At 36.8% G+C, this 22270-nt stretch overlaps 1 protein-coding gene and 1 long non-coding RNA gene across 2 annotated transcripts; one reads left to right on the top strand and one right to left on the bottom strand.

Annotated features, from left to right (window-relative positions):
* Window positions 1-8438: 8438 nt before the first annotated feature.
* On the bottom strand, window positions 8439-12133 carry LOC146739125 (uncharacterized). The gene is made up of 2 exons (XR_014930423.1): window positions 11940-12133; window positions 8439-8552 (listed from the first exon to the last, which is right to left on the bottom strand). It is a non-coding gene; the product is annotated as an uncharacterized LOC146739125 (long non-coding RNA).
* Window positions 12134-12154: 21 nt separating this feature from the next.
* Window positions 12155-21919, top strand: LOC100313634 (histamine N-methyl transferase). Its single transcript, NM_001168095.1, is given in 4 exon segments — window positions 12155-12247; window positions 18263-18487; window positions 19622-19936; window positions 20581-21919. Coding segments are annotated over 3 exon segments (861 nt in total). The 5' UTR covers window positions 12155-12247; window positions 18263-18300; the 3' UTR covers window positions 20940-21919.
* The last annotated feature ends 351 nt before the right edge of the window (window positions 21920-22270 follow it).

Raw genomic sequence — 22270 nt, 5'->3', positions numbered from 1 at the left:
ATACACAGGGTCAGAACCCTGATCAACACATTGAAATAAAATCCAAGATTGGTCGGTTATGTACGTACTTATCCAGAGTGAATTCTGACCCATTTTAACACGTAGCCAGGGTAGTGAAATTAAACGGTAACCACCGAAAAATACACAGGGTCAGAACCCTGACCAACACATTGAAATAAAATCCAAGATTGGTCGGTTATGTACGTACTTATCCAGAGTGAATTCTGACCCATTTTAACATGTAGCCAGGGTAGTGAAATTAAACGGTACCCACCGAAAAATACACAGGGTCAGAACCCTGACCAGCAAATTGAAATAAAGTCCAAGATTGGTCGGTTATGTACGTACTTATCGAGAGTGAATTCTGACCCATTTTAACACGTAGCCAGGGTAATGAAATTAAACAGTACCCACCGAAAAATACACAGGGTCAGAACCCTGACCAACACAATGAAATAAATTCCAAGATTGGTCGGTTATGTACGTACTTATCCAGAGTGAATTCTGACCAATTTTAACACGTAGCCAGGGTAGTGAAATTAAATGGTACCCACCGAAAAATACACAGGGTCAGAACCCTGACCAACACATTGAAATAAAGTCCAAGATTGGTCGGTTATGTACGTACTTATCCAGAGTGAATTCTGACCCATTTTAACACGTAGCCAGGGTAGTGAAATTAAACGGTACCCACCGAAAAATACACAGGGTCAGAACCCTGACCAACACATTGAAATAAAGTCCAAGATTGGTCGGTTATGTACGTACTTATCCAGAGTGAATTCTGATCCATTTTAACACATAGCCAGGGTAGTGAAATTAAACGGTACCCACCGAAAAATACACAGGGTCAGAACCCTGACCAACACATTGAAATAAAGTCCAAGATTGGTTGGTTATGTACGTACTTATTCAAAATGAATTCATAACCATTTTAACACGTAGCCAAGGGTAATGAAATTAAACGGTACCCACCGAAAAATACACAGGGTCAGAACCCTGACCAACACATTGAAATAAAGTCCACGATTGGTCGGTTATGTACGTACTTATCCAGAGTGAATTCTGACCCATTTTAACACGTAGCCAGGGTAGTGAAATTAAACGGTACCCACCGAAAAATATACAGGGTCAGAACCCTGACCAACACATTGAAATAAAGTCCAAGATTGGTCGGTTATGTACGTACTTATCCAAAATGAATTCATAACCATTTTAACACGTAGCCAGGGTAATGAAATTAAACGGTACCCACCGAAAAATACACAGGGTCAGAACCCTGACCAGCACATTGAAATAAAGTCCAAGATTGGTCGGTTATGTACGTACTCATGCAGAGTGAATTCATAACCATTTTAACACGTAGCCAGGGTAATGAAATTAAACGGTACCCACCGAAAAATACACAGGGTCAGAACCCTGACCAACACATTGAAATAAAGTCCAAGATTGGTCAGTTATGTACGTACTTATCCAGAGTGAATTCATACCCATTTTAACACGTAGCCAGGGTAGTGAAATTAAACGGTACCCACCGAGAAATACACAGGGTCAGAACCCTGACCAACACATTGAAATAAAGTCCAAGATTGGTCGGTTATGTACGTACTTATTCAAAATGAATTCATAACCATTTTAACACGTAGCCAGGGTAATGAAATTAAATGGTACACACCGAAAAATGCACAGGGTCAGAACCCTGACCAACACATTGAAATAAAGTCCAAGATTGGTCGGTTATGTACGTACTTATCCAGAGTGAATTCTGACCTCTTTTAACACGTAGCCAGGGTAATGAAATTAAATGGTACACACCGAAAAATGCACAGGGTCAGAACCCTGACCAACACATTGAAATAAAGTCCAAGATTGGTCGGTTATGTACGTACTTATCCAGAGTGAATTCTGACCCCTTTTAACACGTAGCCAGGGTAATGAAATTAAATGGTACACACCGAAAAATGCACAGGGTCAGAACCCTGACCAACACATTGAAATAAAGTCCAAGATTGGTCGGTTATGTACGTACTTATCCAAAATGAATTCATAACCATTTTAACACGTAGCCAGGGTAATGAAATTAAACGGTACCCACCGAAAAATACACAGGGTCAGAACCCTGACCAACACATTGAAATAAAGTCCAAGATTGGTCAGTTATGTACGTACTTATCCAGAGTGAATTCATACCCATTTTAACACGTAGCCAGGGTAATGAAATTAAACGGTACCCACCGAAAAATACACAGGGTCAGAACCCTGACCAACACATTGAAATAAAGTCCAAGATTGGTCGGTTATGTACGTACTTATCCAAAATGAATTCATAACCATTTTAACACGTAGCCAGGGTAATGAAATTAAACGGTACCCACCGAAAAATACACAGGGTCAGAACCCTGACCAACACATTGAAATAAAGTCCAAGATTGGTCAGTTATGTACGTACTTATCCAGAGTGAATTCATACCCATTTTAACACGTAGCCAGGGTAGTGAAATTAAATGGTACCCACCGAAAAATACACAGGGTCAGAACCCTGATCAACACATTGAAATAAAATCCAAGATTGGTCGGTTATGTACGTACTTATCCAGAGTGAATTCTGACCCATTTTAACACGTAGCCAGGGTAGTGAAATTAAACGGTAACCACCGAAAAATACACAGGGTCAGAACCCTGACCAACACATTGAAATAAAATCCAAGATTGGTCGGTTATGTACGTACTTATCCAGAGTGAATTCTGACCCATTTTAACATGTAGCCAGGGTAGTGAAATTAAACGGTACCCACCGAAAAATACACAGGGTCAGAACCCTGACCAGCAAATTGAAATAAAGTCCAAGATTGGTCGGTTATGTACGTACTTATCGAGAGTGAATTCTGACCCATTTTAACACGTAGCCAGGGTAATGAAATTAAACAGTACCCACCGAAAAATACACAGGGTCAGAACCCTGACCAACACAATGAAATAAATTCCAAGATTGGTCGGTTATGTACGTACTTATCCAGAGTGAATTCTGACCAATTTTAACACGTAGCCAGGGTAGTGAAATTAAATGGTACCCACCGAAAAATACACAGGGTCAGAACCCTGACCAACACATTGAAATAAAGTCCAAGATTGGTCGGTTATGTACGTACTTATCCAGAGTGAATTCTGACCCATTTTAACACGTAGCCAGGGTAGTGAAATTAAACGGTACCCACCGAAAAATACACAGGGTCAGAACCCTGACCAACACATTGAAATAAAGTCCAAGATTGGTCGGTTATGTACGTACTTATCCAGAGTGAATTCTGATCCATTTTAACACATAGCCAGGGTAGTGAAATTAAACGGTACCCACCGAAAAATACACAGGGTCAGAACCCTGACCAACACATTGAAATAAAGTCCAAGATTGGTTGGTTATGTACGTACTTATTCAAAATGAATTCATAACCATTTTAACACGTAGCCAAGGGTAATGAAATTAAACGGTACCCACCGAAAAATACACAGGGTCAGAACCCTGACCAACATATTGAAATAAAGTCCACGATTGGTCGGTTATGTACGTACTTATCCAGAGTGAATTCTGACCCATTTTAACACGTAGCCAGGGTAGTGAAATTAAACGGTACCCACCGAAAAATATACAGGGTCAGAACCCTGACCAACACATTGAAATAAAGTCCAAGATTGGTCGGTTATGTACGTACTTATCCAAAATGAATTCATAACCATTTTAACACGTAGCCAGGGTAATGAAATTAAACGGTACCCACCGAAAAATACACAGGGTCAGAACCCTGGCCAGCACATTGAAATAAAGTCCAAGATTGGTCGCTTATGTACGTACTCATGCAGAGTGAATTCATAACCATTTTAACACGTAGCCAGGGTAATGAAATTAAACGGTACCCACCGAAAAATACACAGGGTCAGAACCCTGACCAACACATTGAAATAAAGTCCAAGATTGGTCAGTTATGTACGTACTTATCCAGAGTGAATTCATACCCATTTTAACACGTAGCCAGGGTAGTGAAATTAAACGGTACCCACCGAGAAATACACAGGGTCAGAACCCTGACCAACACATTGAAATAAAGTCCAAGATTGGTCGGTTATGTACGTACTTATTCAAAATGAATTCATAACCATTTTAACACGTAGCCAGGGTAATGAAATTAAACGGTACCCACCGAAAAATACACAGGGTCAGAACCCTGACCAACACATTGAAATAAAGTCCAAGATTGGTCAGTTATGTACGTACTTATCCAGAGTGAATTCATACCCATTTTAACACGTAGCCAGGGTAATAAAATTAAACGGTACCCACCGAAAAATACACAGGGTCAGAACCCTGATCAACACATTGAAATAAAATCCAAGATTGGTCGGTTATGTACGTACTTATCCAGAGTGAATTCTGACCCATTTTAACACATAGCCAGGGTAGTGAAATTAAACGGTACCCACCGAAAAATATACAGGGTCAGAACCCTGACCAACACATTGAAATAAAGTCCAAGATTGGTCAGTTATGTACGTACTTATCCAGAGTGAATTCATACCCAATTTAACATGTAGCCAGGGTAGTGAAATTAAACGGTACCCACCGAAAAATACACAGGGTCAGAACCCTGACCAACACATTGAAATAAAATCCAAGATTGGTCGGTTATGTACGTACTTATCCAGAGTGAATTCTGACCCATTTTAACACGTAGCCAGGGTAGTGAAATTAAACGGTACCCACCGAAAAATACACAGGGTCAGAACCCTGACCAGCAAATTGAAATAAAGTCCAAGATTGGTCGGTTATGTACGTACTTATCGAGAGTGAATTCTGACCCATTTTAACACGTAGCCAGGGTAATGAAATTAAACAGTACCCACCGAAAAATACACAGGGTCAGAACCCTGACCAACACAATGAAATAAATTCCAAGATTGGTCGGTTATGTACGTACTTATCCAGAGTGAATTCTGACCCATTTTAACACGTAGCCAGGGTAGTGAAATTAAATGGTACCCACCGAAAAATACACAGGGTCAGAACCCTGACCAACACATTGAAATAAAGTCCAAGATTGGTCGGTTATGTACGTACTTATCCAGAGTGAATTCTGACCCATTTTAACACGTAGCCAGGGTAGTGAAATTAAACGGTACCCACCGAAAAATACACAGGGTCAGAACCCTGACCAACACATTGAAATAAAGTCCAAGATTGGTCGGTTATGTACGTACTTATCCAGAGTGAATTCTGACCCATTTTAACACGTAGCCAGGGTAGTGAAATTAAACGGTACCCACCGAAAAATACACAGGGTCAGAACCCTGACCAACACATTGAAATAAAGTCCAAGATTGGTTGGTTATGTACGTACTTATTCAAAATGAATTCATAACCATTTTAACACGTAGCCAAGGGTAATGAAATTAAACGGTACCCACCGAAAAATACACAGGGTCAGAACCCTGACCAACACATTGAAATAAAGTCCATGATTGGTCGGTTATGTACGTACTTATCCAGAGTGAATTCTGACCCATTTTAACACGTAGCCAGGGTAGTGAAATTAAACGGTACCCACCGAAAAATATACAGGGTCAGAACCCTGACCAACACATTGAAATAAAGTCCAAGATTGGTCGGTTATGTACGTACTTATCCAAAATGAATTCATAACCATTTTAACACGTAGCCAGGGTAATGAAATTAAACGGTACCCACCGAAAAATACACAGGGTCAGAACCCTGCGGAGCACATTGAAATAAAGTCCAAGATTGGTCGGTTATGTACGTACTTATGCAGAGTGAATTCATAACCATTTTAACACGTAGCCAGGGTAATGAAATTAAACGGTACCCACCGAAAAATACACAGGGTCAGAACCCTGACCAACACATTGAAATAAAGCCCAAGATTGGTCAGTTATGTACGTACTTATCCAGAGTGAATTCATACCCATTTTAACACGTAGCCAGGGTAGTGAAATTAAACGGTACCCACCGAGAAATACACAGGGTCAGAACCCTGACCAACACATTGAAATAAAATCCAAGATTGGTCGGTTATGTACGTACTTATTCAAAATGAATTCATAACCATTTTAACACGTAGCCAGGGTAATGAAATTAAACGGTACCCACCGAAAAATACACAGGGTCAGAACCCTGACCAGCACATTAAAATAAAGTCCAAGAGTGGTCGGTTATGTACGTACTTATCCAGAGTGAATTCTGACCCCTTTTAACACGTAGCCAGGGTAATGAAATTAAACGGTACCCACCGAAAAATACACAGGGTCAGAACCCTGACCAACACATTGAAATAAAGTCCAAGATTGGTCGGTTATGTACGTACTTATCCAGAGTGAATTCTGACCCATTTTAACACGTAGCCAGGGTAGTGCAATTAAACGGTACCCACCGAAAAATACACAGGGTCAGAACCCTGACCAACACATTGAAATAAATTCCAAGATTGATCGGTTATGTACGTACTTATCCAGAGTGAATTCTGACCCATTTTAACACGTAGCCAGGGTAGTGCAATTAAACGGTACCCACCAAAAAATACACAGGGTCAGAACCCTGACCAACACATTGAAATAAATTCCAAGATTGATCGGTTATGTACGTACTTATCCAGAGTGAATTCTGACCCATTTTAACACGTAGCCAGGGTAGTGAAATTAAACGGTACCCACCGAAAAATACACAGGGTCAGAACCCTGACCAACACATTGAAATAAAGTCCAAGATTGGTCGGTTATGTACGTACTTATCCAGAGTGAATTCTGACCCATTTTAACACGTAGCCAGGGTAATGAAATTAAACGGTACACACCGAAAAATACACAGGGTCAGAACCCTGACCAACACATTGAAATAAAGTCCAAGATTGGTCGGTTATGTACGTACTTATCCAGAGTGACTTCAGACCCATTTTAACACGTAGCCAGGATAGTGAAATTAAACGGTACCCACCGAAAAATACACAGGGTCAGAACCCTGACCAGCACATTGAAATAAAGTCCAAGATTGGTCGGTTATGTACGTACTTATCCAGAGTGAATTCTGACCCATTTTAACACGTAGCCAGGGTAGTGAAATTAAACGGTACCCACCGAAAAATACACAGGGTCAGAAACCTGACCAACACATTGAAATAAAGTCCAAGATTGGTCGGTTATGTACGTACTTATCCAAAATGAATTCATAACCATTTTAACACGTAGCCAGGGTAATGAAATTAAACGGTACCCACCGAAAAATACACAGGGTCAGAACCCTGACCAACACATTGAAATAAAGTCCAAGATTGGTCAGTTATGTACGTACTTATGCAGAGTGAATTCATACCCATTTTAACACGTAGCCAGGGTAGTGAAATTAAACGGTACCCACCGAAAAATACACAGGGTCAGAACCCTGACCAACACATTGAAATAAAGTCCAAGATTGGTCAGTTATGTACGTACTTATCCAGAGTGAATTCTGACCCATTTTAACACGTAGCCAGGGTAATGAAATTAAACGGTACCCACCGAAAGATACACAGGGTCAGAACCCTGACCAACACATTGAAATAAAGTCCAAGATTGGTCGGTTATGTACGTACTTATCCAAAATGAATTCATAACCATTTTAACACGTAGCCAGGGTAATGAACCAATGCATTGCCTGATATTAAATGTTAACTAACGTCTTAGTACATAAGTATAAGTATTCAGTAATTTTAATGAAAAAAAAAGTACATTTATCTTAGTAATATTGACACCTGTTGTTTAGTGTGATGAACCCCCACGGTTGGGTACAGGAGCATAGAAGTTTATAATTAAAATTGTTTTCCATAAGAAAAATGAAACCATCATACATGGCCTTATAAACAGCCTTTTACTTCATAGTCGGGTGGGTGGAGTAAAGCTGTGATTATTTTTATTACTTTCTGACCATCTAGTTTGCCATTTACCATGTCCATATAAACTAAAGCTCCAGCCAATATCAGATTTGACTACTTGTTTCAAGCTATGGCACTTGGAAATGAGTGTTGTGACATGTGGCAAATGTCCAACTGTCTTGGTTAATAAGATTGGCTATATTTCAACTAGAAACAGGTAAACCAGTATACCTGTATGTACGAAGCCAATGAATGTTATTCAAGCCAAAGAAACTGCATCTATTTATATAAATATACATGGACAGAGAATATTTTCTTGGAGCACTAAATGTGACAATTGCCCTACTGTCTGTGATAAATATACCACACCAGCTACATAGTGCCCGACGAGGAGTTGGGTAGGTAGTGAAGAAAAACATTGACTGAAGCCTGGCAGAGGACTGAATTGTTGTCAACAGCAACAAACTTACTGGGAAAGTCAAAGACAGTGAAAAAAAAAAAAAAAAAAAAAAAAAAAAGGCATATACATGTAAATACTAACTTTCTAGGATCTTTATTGACTCCAAGTAATCCAGAGTAGAACGAGATGAATCAACGCTATACTCCGCCATCTTTATTTTAATATTAGATGCAACCATTATCCTGTAGAGAACAACGGGTCATAACTTGAGGGGAGTTAACACCCATGATTTTTAAAATGCCTTGATCAATAAGAGTCTAAGTTACAGGGAACATTATTTTCATTTTTCAGTGGACCAATAAATGCATTTGACAGGAAAATAGAAAAACTCTACCACAACAGCAATTAGAACAGCTTGCTGCATTATAAGTATCACTTCCCTGTCAAATTAGTGGTTCATGCTTATTTGAATCTGAACATAACAGGCCAATTCTATCACACCTTGCTAGGCTTGAACTTCCATCCAATCAGAGCATTCTAAATGAACATGATTCTCCACAATACTAGAGGGCGCTCTGACCAAAAAATTGCCATGATCTAAATAAAAAGAACTGATATATATATATATATATATCTGTTCTATTTTTATAGAAGAACCTTCCCAAATAAAAGAAAATTTAAAAACATTATGGGTAGTCACTAACTCATGTACTTTCACACTCAAGCAAGAGAATATACATGTTGGTGAACTAGCCTTGCACTGTTATTGTTTACACTCAGTAAACTACCATTTTTTTCACAAATAAAAAATAAAATTAAAAATTAACTGCAGACCTCGCTTCTTTATATTTTTGAGTGGGCCAGCCAAGTTTTCACATACAAAAAGACACATAATATTTCTATTTAATTTATTTTATTTTATATTATAATATTGCCACTGAATTCTTTAAAATAAATTTACCATTTACAAATTAATGTGTTGGACACTATATATGATATTAATATTTTACAATCCATATCCTTATATTTGAATCTGTTTCAAGACATTTGAAAAAAATATTTTAGAAGCATAACAATACAACGACTAGATATGGTGTCACAGTTTGCTTCCAATTCATACTGGAATATTGCCAGCAATAATTCATAAAGCTTGTTCAGAATACCTGGCTAGTTCTCAGGATCTACAACAGTAAATAAATAAACAGAAATCATTTTGATGCCATGTTTTTAGACGACACCGCCATATCGCACAGATATTCAACACCGCCATATCGAATTTGGATTTGGACCATACCATTTCAAGCTGCAGGGCGTCTAAATAATGACTCAACAAACAATAAACACATCTTCCACCCTCCACACAAATTTTAGCCATAATTGAACAACCAAGAAAGCAACAAATATCAGGCTGCATTCTGAAAACAACGAGATAGCGCATTACAACCAGTCATTACAAACAAGAAATCCTCCACTCCTCCCAGTACACCCTGCAATATTAATGGCTTCTATACTCATTTGCATCTATGTATAACAAGCTTAGCCAATAGATGCACCTGACTCATCAAACTTTTGACCAACCACTCATTCTAAATATTGTTGCGTGAGGGCGCTATTTACTAATGAGAGGAATCTTGTAAACAAATTAAACAGATATATATATATATATATATAATTGCAGCACCTGCTTAAATACACTAAACATGATTGTCCAATCACAGCAAAAATGGCACGTCTGTTAAGCCACGTACATTGCACTACATTTTACTTACTTAACCAATTATAGCAATTATCTGCTATTCGATGAAACGCATATAATTTACCATAATAATAGGTGCATACAATGAACATAACACAATTGATGTGTGTATTGTGTATTTGTCGAAAGTAAAAGATTTTAGCATTAACTGAATAACATCATAAAATATGTTTGTTCAAAACTGTCGCAGAATTTCTATACATGGATTCTAATCTTGTAAAATCTCCATACATGGGATTGGACGTATATGCCAACAAACACTAATCTATTTCGCCACTTGGTTTCACTTATACCCGAACTTAATTTTTTTTTGCACTTTTAGAGCCCACTACCCCCGATATCTTATCTTAAAGTTCGACAGATAGCTAATTGAAATGCGTGACATTATATGGCTGTTTATTCAATCGGTAACTACACAATTTGGACATTTGGACATTTTTTTATTCATTAAAATATTGCGACGTACAGTATATGCCCTGTGTGTGCGGACATTCATTGACATAGCGCCATCTAGAGTCAATTATAAGGATATATTTATTGAACCGCGATTTATTCACTTCTGTGAAGTGCGTCATATTTCAATGTAATAGTATATCCGAGGAAAAATCAGGAACTACACCAGCATCCAAAATAACACATTGATTTTCCAAACACCCATTCTAAATCGGTTTTCGTCGCAATAGCTTCATGTAGGGTTATTATGAGCTATTGTTGCTTGTGTAATGTGGATTTTAAAGTTGTATTGCATGACGGTGTTTGTTATAACATTTTGTGTTTTATATTAATTAACATGATTACAATGATAAAATGATAGATTATGGGTTATTCCGAGATATAATTAATAACTCATTGTGAATGGTGTGGATCCTGTTCTATTAAATGGCCGTGGTCGTCATGTATTTTACACGCCGCTTATATGTTCTATGTGAGCCATGTCAAATAGAACTTGGTGCAACGACCACCATATATTACCTTCCAGTACTATTACATCATTATCGTGAGAAAATAAAAGAGTGCCCTCTGACGGTGATAATTGTAGCTTTAAAAATAAGGGTGGCAGCTTGAATGGCTGAATTTGTTAGTGTGGCTTTAAACACACAATCCCACTGGTCTATCACACGGTTATACCAACATAATTGATTGAAGATTTGAGGATGCATACTGTGACATTTGAGGATGCATACTGTGTGTTTCAGTTAGTAGGCCTTACAAACTATGAAATGTATTTCTTGGATTTGTTGCTAAAAGTATGAATTGTTAAAATGATTTTGAAATTAGATTATCTGGGCTGATACCTCAGTTCACAATAGTCTCTTCTCAACATAATATGGTGGCGATTTCGTGGGTCACGTTGTAGCTGGGGTTATGATAACATTGAAATGATTCACAGCTATGTCATTTTATAAACATATAAGAAGATTCTTTCCAATTTTTAATAACTATTCTAACTAAATTAAAATATGTGAAGTGAATCTGGGGGACATCATAACTATGTATTTACAACTATTTATTCGTTACTTATTTCCTATAACTACTTAAAAACAGTCTCGTGTTTCAAATCAAAGTTCATCTAAGGTGATTATACGCGTTTTAAGACAATTCGGGTATTACAATTCGAGGTGGCCATCATTCTTAAAATCAATAACAATACTTATCAACTTAGTTATGTACAGTAATTGATATTTGTATGTATTTTCCTGTTTATCGCAATATTACTGCAATTTTTGTGTAGTTTTCAACACTTCCCACCGGGCTATGCAACCCGCAACAAACTTTCATGGCGTGTGAAAAGCCAACCTGCCAGTGCCACGTGGCGTGTCAATAGACAAGATTGCTAAGCCATGGCCATCGTGAAAATGTAAGAGAAAAGTACCTTTTTCCCTTTTACTACCTCCTCGGAGTAACTACGAAGGCTCATTGTGTGCTTCGCATCCTGAAGTCAAACTCCTAGATAATAATGTATAGACCGTATATAACCTAGCTGCTGAATGTGAATCGACGGCGGAAACTAAATGGTGGTCAAATAAACATATGTATATGCGCATGTCTGGCCAATCTCGCTTTCAGATGCACATCCGGGGGAATAGAACAAAACCGACCAAGACAGGACGCTGACAACCTCAAATACATGTGTTGGCTCTACTAGCGAGGTGATAGAGATCCTGGTTCGACTCTCACTTGGTACGTCTATATTCCAGCATTCATATTAGTAATTTAAATGCATTTCCATTCAGGACAGTTTTGTTTTTTATTGTGTTGTGTATGCACTGAAAAGGAACGCAGTATTCAACAGCGGTGATTGAAGGTCACTGAAGTAACGACAGTCTAGAGCCTGTTCACGGTTTATACTCCGCTGTCGATTCACATTCGTAGTTGAGTAACCGGTTGATCTGACTTGCGCGCATTTGCGCGACTCATTTTAATTTTAGCAGCTAGGAGCACAGTTCCAGAAGCCGTACCTACACACGAATTGGTGACATCACAAAATACAAGACCTTCAATCGTGATTGTTTGCTCGGTATATACGAATTGGTATACTAGTATACAAATTACAATAAAGATACTTAAGACATTACAAATAAGGTGGAACAAATCACGTGACAATATAATGATAATAACGGTAATAAATCCTCGCTGAACCACAGGGAGCCCAGGAACTATAATCAACTGTAGTACGCAGTCTCTATGAGCGGGGGGGGGGGGGGTATCGGCTGGTATCTAGTGTAAGAAATAGACAAGGGATGAAGGCTCCAGCCAGCTCACATTTTTTTAACTCGAAAAAACAGACGAAAAGAATGAAAAATAAAATCTAAAAAGAATACCAGGTTGAAGAATATTAGTTCCTCCTTCAAATTTCGCAAAAGCCTTGCCTACATTTTACCGATATCTGCAGAATAAACCAAGAAAACTACACAAATTGACTCCATTTAGGAATTCCTAACGGTTTGCCCGAACACACGGCACAGTTGAAGGCGTGGCCTGTTCAGCATTTGTCAACAACCAATCACAAGACTAGTTACGAACCACATCGAGGTCACGACTCGGTTAGCCTTGCTCAACTGGTTCGTAACCAGTTGCATAGTACGGCGGGTTACGTTTGAGTATATTGTATGTATTTATTATTTGTGTAATTTGTAGTTAGGGTTTCATTGTAACGTCATATTGTCCTCGGTCGCTTTATGTTGTGTTCTTTTGTCAATTTATCCCTATTTAGCATATTTATTTGTACTGAGCTAGGGTGTCTGCTTTGGCTATAAAAGCCTTTTGTTTTACGTTGACGAGAGGAGACTGCAAATAGACGGTAAACTGATAACACTATAATTTTAACAAACATGGGAATGAAAAACTACCTAATATAAACGCCAAAGTTTCGAATCCTACCACATACACACTCACCGGAACCGAAGCAATCGGAAACCAGCAATCATTTTGGCTTTTCCGCTCAACTCATCGGAACATTAAAGTAGTTAGCACAATTAAAACCACTCAACGACCAACGTCGTTGCGTGGTACACAAGCGTGCCATCGAGATAAAACAAAATTAGCTTGAAAAGGCAGTGGGTTTGAGTCTCGCTCATAGCTATCGTAAACACGTAAATCAAATAAACTGAAATCCCTAAAACCATAACATGTAAACAAACAACGTCTCGAAAAAATAATAAACCTCACAAAACTTCGCCATGCAAATCTGAATGAATAAATAATAAAATAATTTACATATTAAACAGATCGTGACAAGAGATAAACAGAAGACCCAAGTCAAAGTAAGTTTTGCTAGATATTAAAGTGTCACGATGGCGTTTCCTATATTACGAAAACAATTCAGGCAACAGACGAATATCGTCTGTGGTGTTGTGGTATTTATACGGTGTTTGTGGAATTGTTGATTGAGGGTTTGAAGTCAGCAGTTAACACTCTGTTAGAAAGTTTCACAATTAAATCAAATATCCAATGATATCAGTATTTATTTCATTACTTTAACAACTTGCACTGGTGGAAGTTGATCAGTTCTTCAAAGTTATTTACACCTAAATAAGTATCAGATATTTGTCGACACATTTATTCTCTCAAATTAACAACCTTGTAGAGGTGGAAATTAATTAAACGACAGGTATTTACTCACAAATATATGGCCAATATTTTTCCACACATTTATTCTCTCAATTTAACAAGTTTTAATGGTGGAAATAATTCAAACGAGAGTTGTTTACATCAAAATAAGTTTCAAATATTTGTTGAGACATTTGTTCTTTGAATTTAACAACCTTTCAAAAAGATTTTCACAATTTAACTATTTGTAATGCTAGAAATTAATTAAATGCGACTTGTGAACACAAAAATAAGCATTAAATATTTGTCCATACATTTATTTTCTCAATTTAAGAACTCGTAATGGAGGAAATTTATCATACAAGTTGTTTATTCCAAAATGTTAAATATTTATTGAGACAATTGTTCTTTCAATTTAACAATTTGGAATTGTGGAAAATATGAGTTACTTACACCAAAATAGCAAATAATTGTTCACACATTTATTTTCTCAATTTAACTATTTGTAATGCTGGTAATTAATTAATTAAAAGTTACTTGTTTACACCAAAATAAGTATCAAATATTTAAATATTTGTTCACACATTTATTTTCTCAATTTAACTATTTGTAATGCTCGAAATTAATTAAAGTTACTTGTTTACACCAAAATAAGTATCAAATAATTGTTCACACATTTATTTTCTTAATTTAACTTGCAATGGCGAAATTTGGCGAAACGGCAATGAAAACAAATGTTTAACGGCAATTTTCGTATCGACTTACAACGTTCTGGCATATCTATAACTCATAATTTGAAAAAAAAAATATATTTTAATAGTCACAAATCTAGGTTTTGTGAGTGTGACATCAATTTAGAGAGTGCGACAAGACCACTTTAAAAGTGGTACCTCCATCCCAGTACTTTGTTTACATGGAGGCCATTTTCATGTACAAAGACAACGTTTATTTTGTTTTTAACATGTCGAAAATGCAGCGTAAATGCAAAGTAAAACGAATTGTACATGTTAGACCATTCACAGCTGTAAAATGGAGATGATTTATTGGTTATTTTGGCATAAAAATGAATCGATCATGCACAGAGATTTCAAATTTTCCGGGCAGCTCCTAGTTATTTTTTTCCATGCATACTTCTTTTCTAAGTTGCCAAAAAATAAGCTGTATATTATGCTATAATGTTAGATCTTAGATTTGTTTATTCGTCTCAATGCTTTTTGTTTCATCAGTATTATTATAGTGTAAAAATAAGCAAATCTTGGTAGAATGCATAGCCGGTCGATGAGGGCGTTTCCAATGCATTTGTATAGAAATAAAAACGAATGCAACATAAACGAAAGTAAAACTTGTTTATCTTTATTGACACTGACAGATGATTTAAAATGAAATTTGAATATGGCCTGTTTCCATGGTAACAGATGGTCTATATGTTGCCCTCTAATGACATTAGATAAACATTGATATAAGTTCATTTGTTGAAAATTTGGTAGATATGGTAGTTTAAGTTCAGCTCCAATTAAATAATTAGTGCTTATTCATCCAACATGGTGCCGTTGTCTTTACTATTCAGTAGTGCTTTGTTGTGTCATCCTTTGTCTAAAAGTAAGAGATGCTAATTGAAGCTACAAAGTACCTTATCTCGAGAACGGTTACCCCGATTTTCATCAAATAGGGTACATTGTATTGCTCTATTATAAACGTCATCAATTATGGGTTACTGAGGTACACGAGTTTGTTCATTTCGTGAAGATATCAGTAATTCACTATAATAGCGAATTTTGTAAAGAAATTTTAGTTTCGACTTCTTCTTAAAACAGATTGTCTTATTGCTTCGATACTGGGCGTGTAGGTGCCTTCGGTGGACCTCTGCTATGGCCTCCTATAGGTCAATTATAGGTGAAATTAGGTCATCCGGAATTCTAGTTGGCCGCCTAGAGATCAACGAGAGGTCAAATAGGCCGTTTAGAGGTCAACGAGAGGTTAAAATGACGTCAAGTGAATGTCAAATAAGCCGCCTAGAGGTCAAATACGGTCAAATAGGCCGCCTAAAGGGTGAACGAAAGGATAATTAGTTAACTAAGAATCAGGTGAGGTCAAACAGGCCGCTTATAGGCCATTACTTGAATTGCCTATCACAATATCCTAGTATAGACCTTGAGGCAGTATTAGGGGACCTTCCACCTATTGAGGAAATTGAATTAAATTAATGATCACTGAACTCATTTCGTCTTGTCCATAAATATGTGTAGAATATATAAAGATTTCGCGCAATATTAACTTTATTTGACCTCAAGTTGACCTCTGAGCGGCTCATTTGACATTCAGTCATCTTTAACCATTTTCACTTTAAATAGTAATTTGATGTAAAAACTGTCATCTCGGAAAGCGTTTCAGCGCGAGTCCTATATGTACACGTTACGTAGGGGATGATAAACAATTACTGGGCTTTACATTGACATAAGACCAGGAACGTTTACAATTGGAAATGATCTGTTCTCTACAAAGGCAGTAAACCATACGATAATATATCATGTCTAAGAAACATGCTTGAAACTTTATCTAAATTTAAACCTCCAATTTAAAAAACCGTGGCCTCGCAAAAAATGTTTTTAGTCAAATTGTTTGTCGAAAGAGAGAGGGCGCTGTGAAGTGGAGAAATAAGCTGAAAAAAAATCAGCTCACAATTTGTTGGTGGCGTGCATGCTGACCAGAAACATTTACTATTTGTAACACCCGAGCGAAGCGAGCGAAACGAACCTCGTGCAGTCACCAATGACGATTACAGTAAATATAAAGTATTGATATTATGATTTTTTCGTCGCTAATGACTATGCGATGTTTACAATAGTGCAACAATGTTTATGTTTTTATGACAAACTAGTGTTCAAACTCAACAGTACTTCAGTACAAACTAAACCCCAAAATGCGGATGAATGAATCAGCTTGGGTTTAATTATTATTAAATATATATGGACATGCCAGGCACCGACCATTGGCGAAAATAACCGTACGGGAGACCAAATTCACCACGAAAACAAAATAAAGAAAATTTAAAAACCCATCCCTTGAAACAACTTTACAAAACACGCCGTTTTGATTGGAAAAGTATAAATAATGTTTTATACGAAACCACGTAGTTAATATGGGGTACAGTCACTTCGCCCGAAATCCACTTCGCCCGAACTCCTTCGCCTGATTACCAGTTCGCCCAATCACCGGTTCGCCCAATTACCGGTTCGCCCGTTTTCCTTTTCGCCCGATTTACCGATGTTACACACTAGGCCTACTGGGGGTTTCGATTCGAAATGTACATCTGGTAAAATGCATAAAATCTACCATATGATCGCATTTTAGTCAGGGTTTTCTTGCCGATGCAAACACTGCAACTGATGTGACTGTCCCTCAACTCATTGTTTCCTCCCGATACACAAATGGCATAAAACGCAACGCAACGGCATACAATTACGTTACAACCCCGTTGTAAACTTCACGTTCGTCACCTTATAAAAACAAATTTCGACTTCTACGTTATCTTGTTTTGACTACACGTAAATACCAAACATAAGAAGAATCAGGCGAACTGGTAATCGGGCGAAATGGCAATCGGGCGAAATGGTTATCGGGCGAACAGGTAATCGGGCGAAACCGTTCGGACGAAGTGGTAATTGGGCGAAATGCACCCAATTCAGTTAATATAAATAATGGTAACTTAAACATAACAGCAGCACATAATTTATGCAATAGTTTGAAAGCATGGTAAACGGCTTCAATGCACAATATGAAGCACAATGTGTGCACCTCTCACACATTTCTACTAATTATCCCCAAACCCCGATTAGTAAAAGAGGAGGGTGATAAGAAGCAGTTTATATTACTATTATATTGGTACTATGGTAATTAGATTGGTGAACTTAATTAGTTTAAGCTAAAGACAAACGTACACTAAGGTATATCAAGAACCTGTCTCCTGATTTCAATGAAACTGTGCTTATGCGATTAGTTTAGGATTGATATACTCGTATATTAATTGTATATTAATTAGTAAATGTACCTAATTTGCATAAATTAGGCAGCTTTTTCCATCTCAAACGACCTAGATTTTAATGAAACACCCCACTTTCAATATATCATCTATTCTGTGTTGGACAGATTTCACACTACTGTACTACATAAACAAAGTCAAGATAATGGCTAAATCAATTACATCATTAAAAGTCGATATGGACAAATATCATGAGAGTTTTCAAGTCATGATGAAGTATGGCTTACAATCAAGAGAAAATGGATATGCAGATGATGCTCGAGACCTTGTAACAAAACTGCATTTTGATTCTTCCAGAGAACTGCGCGTACTTTCTATTGGTTCGGGGAATGGTAAGTGAGAAATGTCTGGTGAGCAATTTAGTTATTTCCGCTGAAAAAGATTGACTTTGTTGGTCATGTCATTACCACAAATTACTACAAAGATTTGTTTTATAAGATATACATACATGTTTCATAAACAAATTGCTGTTTTATCAGTTATTCAGTTTTATACTGGCCGTAAAAGGCTAGAGGGCTTCTGAGTAACAACTGATGAGTCCATTATTCAAAAGAGCCATACATTGAATTGAGACCACTGCTGCATACATCTTGGTTAGCCTATGGGTCTCCACGGCAAACCCATATATAGCTGTTGCTGTCATATATGTTGTTTGTGCTTTTTTATACCATGTTGTTTAACAATATCCTCCACCCCTTCGTAGAATAGAAGTGCAAAAATTTGTTCTGATTTCGATTATGACATCGGCAACCTACTTTGCGTGTAAGCCTGTGTTTTCTTCAAAACCGATGGTTTAATTACATTGTAATAACTCAAACAGTATTCACAATCAAATTCTGGAACTTTAGACACCTTATTCTATTTTTATTTGTTCTTATAATAATAATTTTATTGTGACACTCATTGTGACACAAGGTATTCAATTGAGACAGGATAATCATCATCCGCACACACATGATAATTGAGTCCTCAACAGCTATAACAACACGCATCTAAAGCCATAAGAACAACATGTAACATTAAACATATAATTACTATAAACTGCTGTATTTTGCGACACCCATATATTTTCGTAACAGTGAATATGTCTATGGACGTTGGAGTCCTATAATGCAGAGTGTCAGTGACTTCGATGATATTTTTTTTTCACAAATCCTGCAATCGTGAATATTTCTAGCAGCAAAAAAAAAAACGGTGTACAGTACATGTACCCGTGTACCTACAGTTCTCCACAGTACAATAAATTTGTTTCATTTTAAGAAAGATTGTCTAGTCCTAATAGATGCACGAATACCATTTTTACAACTGTCGGGTCATCGCGTCACAGATCAACCAGAAGATGCATGTCAGATGTTTGACTTCATGAAATGTGTGAAGTTGTATTTGTACTTCTTGTTAGGACTTGTAATACCGCACACATACAGAAATGTTTATAATACTTTTTGTTTGCTTATGTCTCATTCCAGGAAACGTTGATCAACACTTCATTAATGCATTGGTGGGGAAATATAGCAAAATATATTACTGTGTTATCGAACCTGTAGAGAAACCTGTACAAGAATTTAAAACTCTTGTGAAATCCAACCGATGGGATAATGTAACATTCGATTTTCGTTTACAAGGAATTAATCCCTATTTGGATAAGGGCGGCAAAACTGATAAATATGACTTCATACATGCATGTAATTCAGTGTATGAGTTCAGAGACCCGGGGCAAGATGTACCTGATTTGTACAACATGGTGAATACCGGTGGATTACTTTTCTTAAGAACTTCTTCTGGTAGGTAGATATGCAAATACTAACTATTCAAGAGAACATTGCTGAACACGGAATGTTGGTTACAACATGTCTGCCACTTTCAATATAGAGATACTCATGAGCTTGTGTTGTTCAATGTCATGGCAACGTTTCTGTATACATGTTTCACAGTCACATTGATAAAATATAAAGGGTTCTTGTTTTACCATGAATAAATTTTATGAGGAGAAAACATATTGAATATAATTGGAGTAAGTCGCACAGAAACTGCGTAACAAAAGTTTATAACAAAATCACTTAAATAAGACGAGAATATAATGGAACACCTGGTTTGGAATAGTTCTATTATTGTATTGGCTATACCAACGATGTTGCAAAGTATGGGAACATGAGTCTCAATATTACGTCTGGTGTTATATTTCGCGAAAAATGTGTCATTTCAGAATACACTGTCACACGTGGAAATTGGTGTACGGTTATATCAGATATTATATACAGTATTGCAGTATTTATTACATATCAACACATTTGTATTGGTGTGATTGCTACCTTGTGTCATACATGGGAGTATACGTGTGTTTGTTCCTTTTCGGCATTTAATTACTTTTCACGACGTAATTTTTATAGAATAGATGTATACAAATATAATTTTATATATTATTTAGGTGGCTGGGAACAATGCAGGGCAAACCTCTCAAAATGTTATACAAAGTATGGCGAATCCACGGTTTTTCCCGGGGCAGGAATGGTGAAAGATATTTTGACTAAAGTAGTACCGAATCCATCGATGGAAAGCTTGCACCGCTCTGTACTAATGACTATCACCGAATGCTTCAACGAAAAGTCCGAAGACGGTAATAAACTATTGGACTTTATTCATCAGGTCCTGAATTTTCGGAGTTCAGTGCCGGTAGATGATATTCCAAACTTGCTGAAATATCTACGAGATGAATGTTGTGAAATTGTAGGCGAGGACATTATGCTTGATGCAGGGGAGGACGACATCTTAGTTCGGAAAGAATGATGACGATTGTACATCAAACGATTTGTTTTATCCTAGATGTATTCTAGTTATTTTCATTTTTAAAATAGTTTGTAAATTCTGACATGTTCTACACCAATAACACGAATTATGTACCTAATTATATTTTAGCGACGACATGATTGATGTCAAAATTACGTAACTTTTGTGCAGTTTAGTATATAACCCTTTTAAAACATTATCTAATATTGACGTTTTGAAAAGGCTTATTTTACCAACAAAGCCGATATTAACAATTAATTTTGATAACGAAGTGATTTCTGAGCTGAGATTACAGTGTTTCATGTAGTTAAGTTCGGCGTCACAAGATTTCTTTGATATTTAATTGGTCAAAAAAAATTATTTTAGTCGCCACAAATACATTATGGCTGTATATGATGCTACTTACTTTGTTAAGATCAAATTGTGCTCCATGGAAGATTTATTCATTTGAAATGGGATTTTGAACACGACAAACGAAGCCAAACCCTTCAATTTCACATTCAAATATATTGGTGATGTACTTTCGATCATAAAACTTAACCTTAAAGAGTATATTGCACTGATATATCCAGTTCAACTTGATGTAGTTTAACTTAAGGAGGCGACAGAATCTGCTTCTGCTGATTTATACTTAGATACATACTATGATTCTATGGCCCAGTTTACCACCAGTTTATATGATATGAGGTTTTATTTTTACTATCATCATAATTCCACACCTTCACAGCAATATCTTACGAGGAATACATCTCCCAAATTTGTAGAACACGACTAGCCATATCACTTAAAAGATGAGCTTGTGGTTAAATGCAGTAACACTATTTCACAAATAATCTCAGATTGCTAGAATGTTACAATTCAGACTACAAATCTATAACTGAAACCATTGCATTATAAAGCAACAAAATATATGGCGGGAATATACATGCCACATGTAAAGAAGGATGTGCCCACTTTTTTTTAAAATACATGAAATCCATATAACACTATCGTTGTCAGTAATTTGTTCGGTGTTCTTGAACTTTTAAATGACTATGTAGTGTGGTGGAATGTAGTGTACAACTGTCTTTTTTCGGCTTTTGTCTTTTGTTATTTACCACATAAAGTAAACGAACACTCGGATATGTACTGTTAACAGTAATACAGACAATTCTCCATGCCAAGTTTTTGATGGCTGATAAAAAAAATAAGATCACATTGTTTGATTTATTATAATCTATTTTAAATGGATTAAAACGCATCTGTGTTTTGTACTTTCGAGCGAGGGTCATGTTGAATCTCTTTAATGATTTCCGGAAACCAACACGTGTGTGCTCGAAGTAATTTCACAG

This window comes from Saccoglossus kowalevskii, chromosome 9 (assembly GCF_978046115.1).
Source record: "Saccoglossus kowalevskii chromosome 9, keSacKowa6.1, whole genome shotgun sequence".
NCBI classification, from domain to species: domain Eukaryota; kingdom Metazoa; phylum Hemichordata; class Enteropneusta; family Harrimaniidae; genus Saccoglossus; species Saccoglossus kowalevskii.
Note: the sequence above shows the minus strand (reverse complement) of the source record. Positions and strands in the feature narration are given on the sequence as shown.